Source organism: Scardinius erythrophthalmus (assembly GCF_964197995.2).
Source record: "Scardinius erythrophthalmus genome assembly, chromosome: 1".
Taxonomy (NCBI): Eukaryota; Metazoa; Chordata; class Actinopteri; order Cypriniformes; family Leuciscidae; genus Scardinius; species Scardinius erythrophthalmus.
This window is the reverse complement of record NC_138221.1, coordinates 2,807,475-2,825,063: the sequence shown is the minus strand read 5'-3', so window position 1 is coordinate 2,825,063 and position 17,589 is coordinate 2,807,475. Positions and strand designations below refer to the sequence as shown.

At 47.6% G+C, this 17,589-nt stretch overlaps 2 protein-coding genes across 5 annotated transcripts in view; both read right to left on the bottom strand.

Moving 5' to 3' along the window:
- Window positions 1–867: 867 nt before the first annotated feature.
- ndufa6 (NADH:ubiquinone oxidoreductase subunit A6) lies at window positions 868–2,898 on the bottom strand. Its single transcript, XM_081361422.1, has 3 exons — window positions 2,360–2,898; window positions 1,141–1,256; window positions 868–1,069 (listed from the first exon to the last, which is right to left on the bottom strand). Exons 1-3 carry the CDS (start codon window positions 2,577–2,579, stop codon window positions 938–940), a joined length of 468 nt encoding a protein of 155 aa, XP_081217548.1. The 5' UTR covers window positions 2,580–2,898; the 3' UTR covers window positions 868–937.
- A 567-nt stretch (window positions 2,899–3,465) lies between these two features.
- Window positions 3,466–17,589, bottom strand: part of triobpb (TRIO and F-actin binding protein b) — a 25,503-nt gene continuing 11,379 nt past the window's right edge. For all 4 annotated transcript variants that reach the window (XM_081357780.1, XM_081357779.1, XM_081357782.1 and 1 more), the window contains 4 exons: window positions 13,349–13,508; window positions 13,153–13,257; window positions 12,466–12,552; window positions 3,466–4,219 (listed from right to left, as the gene is read on the bottom strand). In XM_081357780.1, the coding sequence (XP_081213906.1) occupies window positions 4,067–4,219; window positions 12,466–12,552; window positions 13,153–13,257; window positions 13,349–13,508 (505 nt within the window). In that variant the 3' untranslated portion in view covers window positions 3,466–4,066. The remainder of the gene's footprint in view (window positions 4,220–12,465; window positions 12,553–13,152; window positions 13,258–13,348; window positions 13,509–17,589) is intronic.

Here is a 17,589-nt window from a genome sequence, read left to right as displayed (position 1 = left end):
ATTCATTTCTCAATTATTCAACATCTAGTTATTACGTAGTTCTACTTTTCACATTATTCACACACACACACACACACACACACACACACTTATCTGAATGAGATCATTTTAACCTGCCGTCACAAACACATGAATATGAACGCGCACCAATCACAACGCACTATGCAAATGTAAAATAATAGGCTGATCACAACACACTATGCAAATGAAGGGATAGACCAATCACAATTCAGTATGCAAATGATAAAGGATTAAACCAATCACAACTCACTATGCAAATGAAGGGATAGACCAATCCCTACACACTGTAAATCAAAAAGGAATAGACTAAACACAATGTACTATGCAAATGAAAAAAGAAATGGACCAATCACAACACTATGCAAATGAGGGAATAGAACAATCACTCACTATGCAAATAAAGGAAAAGACCAATCACAACACACTATGCAAATGAAGGAATAGACCAATCACAACACACTGCAAATGAAAAAGGAATAGACCAATCACAACTCACTATGCAAATGAGGGAATAGACCAATCACAGCTCACTATGCAAATGAGGGAATATACCAATCACAACTCACTATGCAAATGAGGGAATAGACCAATCACAACTCACTATGCAAATGAAGGGATAGACCAATCACAACTCACTATGCAAATGCAAGAAAGTTCATTAGCGAGACATAATGCCCCTCTTATAATTCTAACGGCTCTAGACTCATCATGGCACTGCTGAATTATTGTGCTCAGTCGAACTGATGCTCAGAGAAACACTGGAATGAGTTTATAGCTCAAATATAAGAGTAGCCTAAATATCAGCATAACCCACTGACGGATGATATAACACACACACACACAGACTGGAGGGTTTCAGCATGAGTGTATTTACAGTACAGAAGCAGAAATGACAGCACACATTAGGGGTCAAAGGTCAAGGGTCGTGTCCGTGGTAGAATTTGGAGAGGAAGTCTGTGGGACGCGGCGCCTCGGTCTCGTGGAAGTAGCGCATGATGTGAGTCTTCTGCTTCCACACGTTGATGGTTTCCTCCAGCTCCATCTTGCCCTGAAACACACACAGGTCATCACACACACTCACACACACACAGGGGCGCTAACAGCGGGCCTGTTCCTCACCTTGATGACCAGCATGTCGATGACCCGAGGGTCCGTAATGTGACTGTTCCTGTCGAACATCTCTCGCACCTTATCTCGGCCCTGACGCGCGCTGATGTCCAGCTGGAACGTGTGGACTGAAACACACACACACACACACACACATTAGCGAGCGAATCCTTCCAGCTCACGAACATGACTCTTTCGATTCACCTCAGTGACTGACTGAAACACACACGCTAGTGAGCGAATCCTTCGGACTCACTCGATTCACTTATGTGACCGACTGAGACATCACTCACACACACACACACACACACAGGTTAGCGAGCGAATCCTTCTGACTCACTCGATTCACTTATGTGACCGACTGAGACATCACACACACACACACACACACACACACACACACACACACACACAGGTTAGCGAGCGAATCCTTCTGACTCACTCGATTCACTTATGTGACCGACTGAGACATCACACACACACACACACACACACACACACACACACACACACACACACACACACACACACACACACACACACACACACACAGGTTAGCGAGCGAATCCTTGTGACTCACTCGATTCACTTCTGTGACTAACTTACACACGGGTCAAAACATCAACACACGATTGAATGTTTGGAGGATCTGCTGACTGAATCACTGAGTCACTGAATCACTGAGTCGTTCGGTTCAGATCAGTATGTGAATCTTCTTCTTCAAACAGAGAAAGAGGATCGGTAAAATTACTAATAATAATCATAAACACCATTTACTGAAACTCGCGTTTATTCAAGCTTATGATACATTAATTCACGAGCTTAATAATATTAGGGAAAGCTGTGACAGCACATAAACACTGTGTTTTTATTACTTCTATTTATTAAAAATGGGATGATTAGCCTTGTGTCCGTGGCTGAATGAAATCACTGAACGAATCTTTTCGGTGAACAGATTAAAAAGCTCTTTCCTGTCAGAGATATAATAGCTATAATACTAGTATAAAATAATAACACTAGTGGTGGTTCCACATCGATCCTTCAGCTCGTTTAAACACACAGAGGGGCTACATCATAGAAACAGTGCATGTTTAACAGTCAGACCGAGTGTTTCTGCAGTTGTGTGTGTAGTTTGTAGTGTAACTGTGAGCATTTCTCTGTATATTCGTGTGTTTGTGACCTTGACGCGCGTCTGTGTGTGTGTGTCTCGCGGTGCGAGTGCGCTCAGTACCTGCGTTGGGCACCTCCCGGTACCAGGCCCGGTACAGCTCCCGAACCCTGCGCTTGGCCTCGTCCAGGTCCCGGCTGAAGATCGGCCGCACGACTTTAGCGGCCGCGGAGGCTGTTCGGGTCGCGGAGCTCGCCGCCATCTTGCGCCTCTGCTGCTCTGCTCTGCGCATGCGCCGCTGCCGCCAATCAAACACCCGCCGCGGGACTGCGCACGCGCACATCTGGAACAACTTCTTCTGTCATCATTAAACTCGGGTGATGCGAATCTCCCTTTCACCAATTTTTAAGTCATAAATTCGACATGTATGCCATAAAATAGACTTTTTAAGCCATAATGTCGACTTTTCATATCATAAATATGACTTTGTATGTCAGTGTATGCCTCAAGACGACTTAAAATGATTAAAAGACCAAACAAACATTCATTAATAAGCTAAAACTAGATTTTAGTTCACCCTCCTCCTCAACAATGTCCTGGAAAACCTGCATACATGAGGAAGGCTCGTTTCATGCGAATGTAAAGTGTGATTCTCCTCAGACATCATTATGCCAAGCTCTGCAATATTTATATTAAATCACTTAATCGATCGATAATTCGATCACAATTAAACTCTGAATCATTGTTAACAAGTATTCATTACTTCAATGAGCTCATTGTTTCTACATTAAATTAATACATAGTTTAAATTAATAAATTTTTCGTTAACTTTGATTTCGTATATGCACATCTCTGAAATACATAACTTAGACAGTCACCTCTGATAACTCTAAATTGTAATATGGACTTTGAAATGTGTGTTGTGAAAATGTGAATGAATGTAAAACTCATGTAAGTTTGAATGTTGTTGTGGGGAATTGTTGTTGTTGTTGATTCAGCAAGGTGGAGAACAGCTGATCTAGATTCACTAACTCACTATTATTACTGTATAAACACACACTTTCATCTTAAAAGACGTAGATGAACACACTCTCATCATCTCTGCTGGTTAATAACCCATTCAGTGGCGTTTACCACAATCCCTGAGCCTTCAGGTGTGGTTGTTCACCTTATTTCAGCGTAACAACTATTATAAGACGACTGAAATAACAAGCACTCAGAGTCCGGGAACCAAATAACCCATATTTATTAGCTATAGCTCGATATGTTAACATATGCGTAAAACTCTACACTTAAATATTACAAAAAACACAAACATCTGTAAAAACATTGGCTCATTCAAGCAAAGCTCTGGTGTGTGTGGCACTAAGACAGTCGAACACCGAGGAAGCTCGTTTCTGCCTCAGAACAATTTACTATCTCCATCCCATAATTCTGGCTATTAAGAGTGTACGTATGAACTCTGAACTGTGAGAGAGTTTGTGAGATGTAAACTGAAGAGGGAAAGTTTCATTTCTGACTTTCTTCTCAGAATTGTAAGATATTTTTGTATGCTGTGGTGGAAACGAGCTTCCAGAGAACACACACACATGATATTCGATTGGCAAATATGATCTCTATCAGCTATGAGTGTGTGTGTGTGTGTGTGTGTGTGTTCGGTTCCTCCACACCAGCGACAGAGAGACGTTCCAGTTAGGTCCCATAGACACACATGAGAAAGTGCAGAAGCGCTGTTCCAGTGTCCCGCAGTTGATTGGCTGACGGCCTGAGCCGAGGGTCACGTGATTGGCCGAGGGTCACGTGATTGGCCGAGGGTCACGTGACTGGCGGTCAGTGCTGCAGGGTGTTGTCGTTCTCGTGCAGAGCGCTCAGTGCCAGCCTCAGGTGTTCTCGGAGAGCCTCGGCCTCTCGCTCGCTGCGACTCTTCATCACACTCAGCTCCTCACACACCTCTCGGTAGCGCTCGCACACGCTGCTCTTCTCCTGACACACACACACACACACAGAGAGAGAGAGAGAACACGCGTTACACACTCACACACCCCTCGGTAGCGCTCGCACACGCTGCTCTTCTCCTGACACACACACACACACAGAGAGAGAGAGAGAACACGCGTTACACACTCACACACCTCTCGGTAGCGCTCGCACACGCTGCTCTTCTCCTGACACACACACACACACACAGAGAGAGAGAGAACACGCGTTACACACTCACACACCTCTCGGTAGCGCTCGCACACGCTGCTCTTCTCCTGACACACACACACACACAGAGAGAGAGAGAGAACACGCGTTACACACTCACACACCTCTCGGTAGCGCTCGCACACGCTGCTCTTCTCCTGACACACACACACACACAGAGAGAGAGAGAGAACACGCGTTACACACTCACACACCTCTCGGTAGCGCTCGCACACGCTGCTCTTCTCCTGACACACACACACACACACAGAGAGAGAGAGAGAACACGCGTTACACACTCACACACCTCTCGGTAGCGCTCGCACACGCTGCTCTTCTCCTGACACACACACACAGAGAGAGAGAGAACACGCGTTACACACTCACACACCTCTCGGTAGCGCTCGCACACGCTGCTCTTCTCCTGACACACACACACACACACAGAGAGAGAGAGAGAACACGCGTTACACACTCACACACCTCTCGGTAGCGCTCGCACACGCTGCTCTTCTCCTGACACACACACACACACAGAGAGAGAGAGAGAACACGCGTTACACACTCACACACCTCTCGGTAGCGCTCGCACACGCTGCTCTTCTCCTGACACACACACACACAGAGAGAGAGAGAACACGCGTTACACACTCACACACCCCTCGGTAGCGCTCGCACACGCTGCTCTTCTCCTGACACACACACACACACACAGAGAGAGAGAGAACACGCGTTACACACTCACACACCTCTCGGTAGCGCTCGCACACGCTGCTCTTCTCCTGACACACACACACACACACACACAGAGAGAGAGAGAACACGCGTTACACACTCACACACCCCTCGGTAGCGCTCGCACACGCTGCTCTTCTCCTGACACACACACACACACACACAGAGAGAGAGAGAACACGCGTTACACACTCACACACCTCTCGGTAGCGCTCGCACACGCTGCTCTTCTCCTGACACACACACACACACAGAGAGAGAGAGAGAACACGCGTTACACACTCACACACCTCTCGGTAGCGCTCGCACACGCTGCTCTTCTCCTGACACACACACACACACACACACAGAGAGAGAGAGAACACGCGTTACACACTCACACACCCCTCGGTAGCGCTCGCACACGCTGCTCTTCTCCTGACACACACACACACACACACAGAGAGAGAGAGAACACGCGTTACACACTCACACACCTCTCGGTAGCGCTCGCACACGCTGCTCTTCTCCTGACACACACACACACACAGAGAGAGAGAGAACACGCGTTACACACTCACACACCTCTCGGTAGCGCTCGCACACGCTGCTCTTCTCCTGACACACACACACACAGAGAGAGAGAGAGAACACGCGTTACACACTCACACACCTCTCGGTAGCGCTCGCACACGCTGCTCTTCTCCTGACACACACACACACACACAGAGAGAGAGAGAGAACACGCGTTACACACTCACACACCTCTCGGTAGCGCTCGCACACGCTGCTCTTCTCCTGACACACACACACACACAGAGAGAGAGAGAGAACACGCGTTACACACTCACACACCTCTCGGTAGCGCTCGCACACGCTGCTCTTCTCCTGACACACACACAGAGAGAGAGAGAGAACACGCGTTACACACTCACACACCTCTCGGTAGCGCTCGCACACGCTGCTCTTCTCCTGACACACACACACACACAGAGAGAGAGAGAGAACACGCGTTACACACTCACACACCTCTCGGTAGCGCTCGCACACGCTGCTCTTCTCCTGACACACACACACAGAGAGAGAGAGAGAACACGCGTTACACACTCACACACCTCTCGGTAGCGCTCGCACACGCTGCTCTTCTCCTGACACACACACACACACACACACAGAGAGAGAGAGAACACGCGTTACACACTCACACACCCCTCGGTAGCGCTCGCACACGCTGCTCTTCTCCTGACACACACACACACACACAGAGAGAGAGAGGACACGCGTTACACACACACACACCTCTCGGTAGCGCTCGCACACGCTGCTCTTCTCCTGACACACACACACACACACAGAGAGAGAGAGGACACGCGTTACACACTCACACACCTCTCGGTAGCGCTCGCACACGCTGCTCTTCTCCTGACACACACACACACACACAGAGAGAGAGAGAGAACACGCGTTACACACTCACACACCCCTCGGTAGCGCTCGCACACGCTGCTCTTCTCCTGACACACACACACACACAGAGAGAGAGAGAACACGCGTTACACACTCACACACCTCTCGGTAGCGCTCGCACACGCTGCTCTTCTCCTGACACACACACACACACACAGAGAGAGAGAGAGAACACGCGTTACACACTCACACACCTCTCGGTAGCGCTCGCACACGCTGCTCTTCTCCTGACACACACACACACACAGAGAGAGAGAGAGAACACGCGTTACACACTCACACACCCCTCGGTAGCGCTCGCACACGCTGCTCTTCTCCTGACACACACACACACACACAGAGAGAGAGAGAACACGCGTTACACACTCACACACCTCTCGGTAGCGCTCGCACACGCTGCTCTTCTCCTGACACACACACACACACACAGAGAGAGAGAGAACACGCGTTACACACTCACACACCTCTCGGTAGCGCTCGCACACGCTGCTCTTCTCCTGACACACACACACACACAGAGAGAGAGAGAACACGCGTTACACACTCACACACCTCTCGGTAGCGCTCGCACACGCTGCTCTTCTCCTGACACACACACACACACAGAGAGAGAGAGAGAACACGCGTTACACACTCACACACCTCTTGGTAGCGCTCGCACACGCTGCTCTTCTCCTGACACACACACACACACACACACAGAGAGAGAGAGAGAACACGCGTTACACACTCACACACCTCTCGGTAGCGCTCGCACACGCTGCTCTTCTCCTGACACACACACACACACACAGAGAGAGAGAGAACACGCGTTACACACTCACACACCTCTCGGTAGCGCTCGCACACGCTGCTCTTCTCCTGACACACACACACACACAGAGAGAGAGAGAGAACACGCGTTACACACTCACACACCCCTCGGTAGCGCTCGCACACGCTGCTCTTCTCCTGACACACACACACACACAGAGAGAGAGAGAGAACACGCGTTACACACTCACACACCCCTCGGTAGCGCTCGCACACGCTGCTCTTCTCCTGACACACACACACACACAGAGAGAGAGAACACGCGTTACACACTCACACACCCCTCGGTAGCGCTCGCACACGCTGCTCTTCTCCTGACACACACACACACACAGAGAGAGAGAGAACACGCGTTACACACTCACACACCCCTCGGTAGCGCTCGCACACGCTGCTCTTCTCCTGACACACACACACACACACACACAGAGAGAGAGAGAACACGCGTTACACACTCACACACCTCTCGGTAGCGCTCGCACACGCTGCTCTTCTCCTGACACACACACACAGAGAGAGAGAGAACACGCGTTACACACACACACACACACACACACACCTCTCGGTAGCGCTCGCACACGCTGCTCTTCTCCTGACACACACACACACACACACACAGAGAGAGAGAGAACACGCGTTACACACTCACACACCTCTCGGTAGCGCTCGCACACGCTGCTCTTCTCCTGACACACACACACACACACAGAGAGAGAGAGAACACGCGTTACACACTCACACACCTCTCGGTAGCGCTCGCACACGCTGCTCTTCTCCTGACACACACACACACACACAGAGAGAGAGAGGACACGCGTTACACACTCACACACCCCTCGGTAGCGCTCGCACACGCTGCTCTTCTCCTGACACACACACACACAGAGAGAGAGAGAACACGCGTTACACACTCACACACCTCTCGGTAGCGCTCGCACACGCTGCTCTTCTCCTGACACACACACACACACACAGAGAGAGAGAGGACACGCGTTACACACTCACACACCCCTCGGTAGCGCTCGCACACGCTGCTCTTCTCCTGACACACACACACACACACACAGAGAGAGAGAGAACACGCGTTACACACTCACACACCCCTCGGTAGCGCTCGCACACGCTGCTCTTCTCCTGACACACACACACACAGAGAGAGAGAGAACACGCGTTACACACTCACACACCCCTCGGTAGCGCTCGCACACGCTGCTCTTCTCCTGACACACACACACACACACAGAGAGAGAGAGGACACGCGTTACACACACACACACCTCTCGGTAGCGCTCGCACACGCTGCTCTTCTCCTGACACACACACACACACACACAGAGAGAGAGAGGACACGCGTTACACACTCACACACCCCTCGGTAGCGCTCGCACACGCTGCTCTTCTCCTGACACACACACACACACAGAGAGAGAGAGAGGACACGCGTTACACACTCACACACCTCTCGGTAGCGCTCGCACACGCTGCTCTTCTCCTGACACACACACACACACAGAGAGAGAGAGAACACGCGTTACACACTCACACACCTCTCGGTAGCGCTCGCACACGCTGCTCTTCTCCTGACACACACACACACACAGAGAGAGAGAGGACACGCGTTACACACTCACACACCCCTCGGTAGCGCTCGCACACGCTGCTCTTCTCCTGACACACACACACACACACAGAGAGAGAGAGAACACGCGTTACACACTCACACACCTCTCGGTAGCGCTCGCACACGCTGCTCTTCTCCTGACACACACACACACACAGAGAGAGAGAGAACACGCGTTACACACTCACACACCTCTCGGTAGCGCTCGCACACGCTGCTCTTCTCCTGACACACACACACACACACAGAGAGAGAGAGAACACGCGTTACACACTCACACACCCCTCGGTAGCGCTCGCACACGCTGCTCTTCTCCTGACACACACACACACACACAGAGAGAGAGAGAACACGCGTTACACACTCACACACCTCTTGGTAGCGCTCGCACACGCTGCTCTTCTCCTGACACACACACACACACAGAGAGAGAGAGGACACGCGTTACACACTCACACACCTCTCGGTAGCGCTCGCACACGCTGCTCTTCTCCTGACACACACACACACACACAGAGAGAGAGAGAGAACACGCGTTACACACTCACACACCTCTCGGTAGCGCTCGCACACGCTGCTCTTCTCCTGACACACACACACACACAGAGAGAGAGAGGACACGCGTTACACACTCACACACCTCTCGGTAGCGCTCGCACACGCTGCTCTTCTCCTGACACACACACACACACACAGAGAGAGAGAGAGAACACGCGTTACACACTCACACACCCCTCGGTAGCGCTCGCACACGCTGCTCTTCTCCTGACACACACACACACACAGAGAGAGAGAGGACACGCGTTACACACTCACACACCTCTCGGTAGCGCTCGCACACGCTGCTCTTCTCCTGACACACACACAGAAAGAGAGAGAGGACACGCGTTACACACTCACACACCCCTCGGTAGCGCTCGCACACGCTGCTCTTCTCCTGACACACACACACACACAGAGAGAGAGAGAGAACACGCGTTACACACTCACACACCTCTCGGTAGCGCTCGCACACGCTGCTCTTCTCCTGACACACACACACACACACAGAGAGAGAGAGAACACGCGTTACACACTCACACACCTCTCGGTAGCGCTCGCACACGCTGCTCTTCTCCTGACACACACACACACACACAGAGAGAGAGAGGACACGCGTTACACACTCACACACCCCTCGGTAGCGCTCGCACACGCTGCTCTTCTCCTGACACACACACACACACACAGAGAGAGAGAGGACACGCGTTACACACTCACACACCCCTCGGTAGCGCTCGCACACGCTGCTCTTCTCCTGACACACACACAGAGAGAGAGAGAGAACACGCGTTACACACTCACACACCTCTCGGTAGCGCTCGCACACGCTGCTCTTCTCCTGACACACACACACACACAGAGAGAGAGAGAACACGCGTTACACACTCACACACCTCTCGGTAGCGCTCGCACACGCTGCTCTTCTCCTGACACACACACAGAAAGAGAGAGAGGACACGCGTTACACACACACACACACACACACAGATATGAGCTGCATTATGGATCCTGACACACACACACACACAGATATGTGCTGCATTATGGATCCTGACACACACACACACACACACAGATATGAGCTGCATTATGGATCCTGACACACACACACACACACACACACACACACACAGATATGAGCTGCATTATGGATCCTGACACACACACACACACACAGATATGAGCTGCATTATGGATCCTGACACACACACACACACACACACAGATATGAGCTGCATTATGGATCCTGACACACACACACACACACAGATATGAGCTGCATTATGGATCCTGACACACACACACACACACACACACAGATATGAGCTGCATTATGGATCCTGACACACACACACACACAGATATGAGCTGCATTATGGATCCTGACACACACACACACACAGATATGAGCTGCATTATGGATCCTGACACACACACACACACAGATATGAGCTGCATTATGGATCCTGACACACACACACACACAGATATGAGCTGCATTATGGATCCTGACACACACACACACACACACACACACACACAGATATGAGCTGCATTATGGATCCTGACACACACACACACACAGATATGAGCTGCATTATGGATCCTGACACACACACACACACACACACACAGATATGAGCTGCATTATGGATCCTGACACACACACACACACAGATATGAGCTGCATTATGGATCCTGACACACACACACACACACACACACACACACACACACAGATATGAGCTGCATTATGGATCCTGACACACACACACACACAGATATGAGCTGCATTATGGATCCTGACACACACACACACACACACACACACACACACACAGATATGAGCTGCATTATGGATCCTGACACACACACACACAGATATGAGCTGCATTATGGATCCTGACACACACACACACACACACACACAGATATGAGCTGCATTATGGATCCTGACACACACACACACACACAGATATGAGCTGCATTATGGATCCTGACACACACACACACTCACACACAGATATGAGCTGCATTATGGATCCTGACACACACACAGATATGAGCTGCATTATGGATCCTGACACACACACACACACACACACACAGATATGTGCTGCATTATGGATCCTGACACACACACACACACACTCACACACAGATATGAGCTGCATTATGGATCCTGACACACACACACACACACACACACACACACACAGATATGAGCTGCATTATGGATCCTGACACACACACACACACACACACAGATATGTGCTGCATTATGGATCCTGACACACACACACACACACACACACACAGATATGTGCTGCATTATGGATCCTGACACACACACACACACACACACACACACAGATATGAGCTGCATTATGGATCCTGACACACACACACACACACACACACACTCACACACAGATATGAGCTGCATTATGGACCATCTGCTAATGTCTAAGGCCGCAATAGGAGAGAGCGGCAGCAGACCCTCTCGTTTCTCTACTGCGAATGAAGAGGAGTGTGTGTGGAGCGTCTGCGCCTGACTCTCACTCTGATTGGCTTGATGAAGAGATGCTCAGCTGCTACAACAGGACACATAGCCTATCACACGCTCCCACACGGCTACTTTGTATCGTCTTTGGGAGTTCGTCTGGGATGCGGCCAGAGCTCCTCCTGCAGTGGTGTGAGCGATCGGATTCTGGAGCGTCTCGGAGGGCATCTACACCTCGTCTCTTCCCGATCGGATAGCTATCCCATCACAGAACACACACATGACGTGGCCAGGTGTAGACAGCCCCCTTACATCATCCGCACACACAGACAGACGCAGAAAACACACACACACACACACACACAGGCGCAGGTGTGTTACCGTGGTGAGGAAGTGCATCTGGTTGCGGAGGCTGTTGAGCTCTTGGTGTAGATACTGCAGTTCGTTCTCTCGCACCCTCAGCAGCACCTGCGACACACACACACACACACACACACACACACACACACACACACACACAGTCAAAGACAACACGGCCACGGCTCTTAAATAAACAACTCTGCTGATTTGCATAAAAAGGCCTAATATTAAATAACTAACTTGATAAAGCCGAGTTAAAAAATATCAATTTAAACTACAGATTTTTTTTACAATTATGAATGAAATTGTTTTAAAACCTTCATTCCTTCCACTGGATGATGAAGCCCTGCCCTGAGCCGACATGCTGAGCTAAGCTGGAGTCAAAGCACTGAGCGAGACGCATCATGACCGGCTGGATTAAAAGCTCACGCCTGATTGGCTTAAGAGAATGACTGGTGAAATCAGCGCCTGCTCAGAAACTCAATAATTGAGTTATATTATTATTATTATTATTATTATTATTAGATGTTTATCCTCTCTATGGAGGTGGTGGAGCGTCTGGACCAATCAGACACAAAATGCCATGCACCTTTGCTGAAGTCATACATTTCTGTAACCCCAAACATAACTACGCGTTTGCAGGTGTGAAATATGCCTGTGTGTGTGTGTGAATCAGACAGACACACACTACAGTGATGAACGCCTCACCTGCATCTCACACCACGACCTCTCGCTGCCATCTGCGTCTGACCCTTGACCTGTGACCAGCGAGCGAACGACCTTCACTTCCTGCGACAGGCGGGCCTGCAAGTCCTGCACACACACACACACACACACGTCATGTTCTGCACACTGAACTGAAGATCGTGCCAGCGTACGGAGTGTGTGTGTGTGTGTGTCTCACCTGGTTGTCTCTCTTCAGCTGCTCCAGCTGTCGGTCTCTCAGGCTCATCTGTGTGTGTGTGTGTTCGTGCTGCTGCTGCGCTCGCTTCAGATCCAGACACTTCTGAGAGAACCGCTCCGACAGAGCCTGCAGCTCTCGTCGCAGAGACGCCACTTCTGCCCTACACACACACACACATCCCTGTTCAGACCCGATAACTGAATGCGTGTGTGTATCTGTTTCATATCGAAGCACCTTTCTGCCACATAATTGTTACTGTTGAGTGTGTGTACTCACTGTTGAGTGTGTGTACTCACTGTTGAATGTGTGTGTGTTAGTGTAGTCACTATTGAGTGTCAAGTCAAGTCAAGTCAAGTTTATTTATATAGCGCTTTTCACAACACAGGTTGTATCAAAGCAGCTTCACAGTAATAAATTAGAACAATACATCAATGTTTGTTTCTAGTGGAACGTCTACGTTCGGTAATGCTGATCAATAGTATCGTTGATTGATTAATTAAATTAAATATCCCCAACTGAGCAAGCCAAAGGCAACAGTGGCAAGGAACCGAAAAACTCCATCAGGTGACCTAATGGAGAAAAAAAACCTTGGGAGAACCCGGGCTCAGTTGGGGGCCAGTTCTCCTCTGGCGTTTATGAACTAGAGACCGGATTTAACTGTAAGATTAAAAGTATTAAATGAATGCCTGGCTGAAGAGATGCGTCTTTAATCTAGTTTTAAACTGGGAGAGCGAGTCTGAGAAACGAACAGTATCCGGAAGACTATTCCAGAGTTTTGGTGCTAAATGTGAAAATGCTCTCCCTTCCTTTGGTGGATCTGGATATCCTAGGTATGACCAGAAGCCTCGAATTTAGTGATCTTAAAGAGCGCGATGGATTATAGGGCGATAGAAGATCCGTTAAATAGACTGGAGCTAAGCCGTTTAGGGCTTTATAAGTCAGTAGCAATACCTTGTAATTAATACGGGACTTTATAGGTAACCAATGTAGTGATGATAAAATTGGTGTTATATGATCATATTTTCTTGATCTAGTAAGAACTCTAGCGGCGGCATTTTGAACTAACTGTAGCTTGTTTATTGAGGATGCAGGACAACCGGCTAATAACGCATTACAGTAATCTAGTCTCGAGGTCATGAATGCATGAACTAACTTTTCTGCGTCAGAAACTGATAGCATATTACGTAGCTTAGCAATGTTTCTAAGGTGGAAAAAGGCTATTCTTGTAACATATGAAATATGATTTTCAAAAGACAAGTTACAATCTAATATAACACCCAGGTCTTTTACTGTAGAGGATGAAGTAACAGGACATCCTACTATGTTAAAGTTGTATTGTGAGAGGTTTTGTGGGTGGTTTTTTGAACCGATAAGTAGTACCTCTGTCTTATCTGGATTTAATAAAAGAAAATTATGCGTCATCCAATCTTTTATATCTTTAACACACTCTGTCAATTTGGATAATTTAGCGTTTTCATCCGGCCGTGATGAAATATATAGTTGAGTGTTATCAGCATAACAATGGAAACTAATTCCATGTTTCCTTATAATATTTCCAAGTGGCAGCATATATATTGAGAATAATAGAGGGCCTAACACAGATCCCTGCGGCACTCCATAGTTTACTGGAGTTATGATAGATTTTTCTCCATTTAAATAAACAAAATGGTAGCGGTCAGATAAATACGATCTAAACCAGCTTAATGCTTGTCCTTGAACACCAGTATAATTTTGTAGTCGATCTAAGAGTATTGTATGATCTACAGTGTCGAACGCAGCACTAAGATCAAGTAAAACTAGTATTGAGATACAGCCTTGGTCAGAAGCTAGAAGTAAATCATTTGTGATTTTAACGAGCGCAGTTTCAGTGCTATGATGCGGCCTGAACCCAGACTGAAACTTTTCATAGGTGTCATTTTCTTGCAAGAAAGAGCCCAGTTGAGCGGACACAACTTTTTCTAGTATTTTAGACATAAAAGGTAGATTTGAAATGGGTCTATAATTTACTAGATTATTCGGATCTAATTGCGGTTTCTTAATGAGAGGTTTTATAACTGCCAATTTAAATGTTCTTGGAACATGACCTAAAGATAAAGACGAGTTAATAATATTGAGGAGAGGCTCTTCCACTACAGGTAACACTTCTTTCAATAGCTTAGTTGGTATAGGATCTAGTAAACATGTTGTTGTTTTAGATGAAGTAAAAAGTTTATTTAACTCTTTTTGTTCTATAGTTGTAAAGCACTGTAATTGTTCTTGCGGGGTGATAATTGAGGCTGAATTATAAGGCGCGATTGAGGATTGAACGTTTACAATTGTGGTTCTGATGTTTTCTATTTTCTCAGTGAAGAACTTCATGAAATCATTACTACTAAACTGTAATGGAATATTTTGTTCAGGAGACATCTGTTTATTTGTTAGTCTCGCCACTGTGTTAAATAAGAACTTAGGATTGTTATGGTTGTTTTCTATTAGTTTGCGTAGATGCTCAGCCCTGGCCGCTTTTAGGGCCTTTTTATAACGTGACATACTGTCTTTCCATGCGTTTCTAAAGACCTCTAAGTTGGTTTGTTTCCATTTACGCTCTAAATTACGGGTTTCTCTCTTTAGAACACGCGTAGTACTGTTGTACCATGGTGCTTTACTTTTCTCTCTGACCTTTTTTAATCTAATGGGCGCAACAATATCCAATGATCCAGAGAGAATGGTGCTCATAGTGCTAGTTAATTCCTCAAGTTCATCTGTTTGTTTGGGTTCACTGAGCAGCTGAGACAGATCCGATAAGCTGTTTGAAAAATTATCTATGGTGGATGGAAGGATTGTTCTGCCTAATCGATAACGCGGCGCAGCATGATATATTACAGGAGTACGTATTATGCAAGTTACCATGTAATGGTCAGTGACATCGTCACTTTGTGGAATGATATCTATATCGGTTGGATCGGTTCCATGTGATATAATTAAATCGAGTGTATGATTAAATCGATGAGTCGGTCCGGTAATGTTTTGCTTGACCCCAAAGGAGTTTAATAAGTCTATAAACGCAGCCCCTAACGCATCATTTTGATTATCTACATGGATATTAAAGTCTCCAACAATTAATGCTTTATCGAAGTTAACTAATAGGTCTGAGAGAAAATCTGCAAACTCTTTTAGGAAATCAGCGTAAGGCCCAGGTGGTCTATATACGGTAGCCAAGGCTAAAGATAATAGGGATGTTTTTCGAACATCTAAGAGCGTAACATTTAGTACAAGTACTTCAAATGAAATAAACTTATAACCCGTTTTCTGAGTAACATTGAGAAAATCTCTATAGATTGTTGCAACACCGCCGCCACGACCATTCAGACGGGGCTCGTGCTTATAGGAGTATCCTGCTGGAGTAGACTCATTTAAACCGAAATAATCATTTGGTTTAAGCCAGGTTTCAGTAAGGCAAAGTACATCGAAGCTATTATCTGTGACTATTTCATTTACAATAACTGCCTTAGGTGTGAGTGATCTAATGTTTAGAAGACCTAGCTTTAGAAATTGTTTTTGATTACCAATAGCAACATTTTCTGGTTTAATAACAATTAGATTTTTTCTAGATCCTGCAGTAGATTTATGATTTGATCTCACTAAACGAGGAATAGACACAGTTTCTATGCAATGTTCAACACTATTTATATCAGTTAAATTGGTGCAGCAGAGACTATGATTTGGACTTTTGGTTACTAGTCAAAAGGTATTTAACATTTTGGAGATGTTATCTGACAGAAGATCCGATCCGAATCTGCTTGGGTGTAAGCCATCAGCACGGTAAAGCCTAGGACGCTCCCAAAACAGATTCCAATTATTTACAAAGAGAAGTTTCTGCTCATTGCACCATGACATTAACCATTCATTTAGCGCGAATAATCTACTAAACTTTTCATGACCTAGTCGGTACGTGGGAAGCGGTCCTGACACAATAATCGTTATATCAGGCGATGTGCTGCGTACCGTATCGATCAGATTCCTGAAGTCTTTCTTCAGAACCTCCGTCTGGCGCAGTCTGATGTTGGCCCCTCCCGCGTGCAGGACAACGGTTCCGACGCGCTCGTTCAAAATCTCGGGAACGTGAGCAGCGATTTCAGAAACACGAGCACCAGGAAAGCAGTGACTATGCACCTTACTTTTATTTAACGTAGCGTGTACGTGTCGAACGATGGAATCGCCGATGATCACAGCATCGCGTTCTGTTTCGCGAAGAGGGGAGA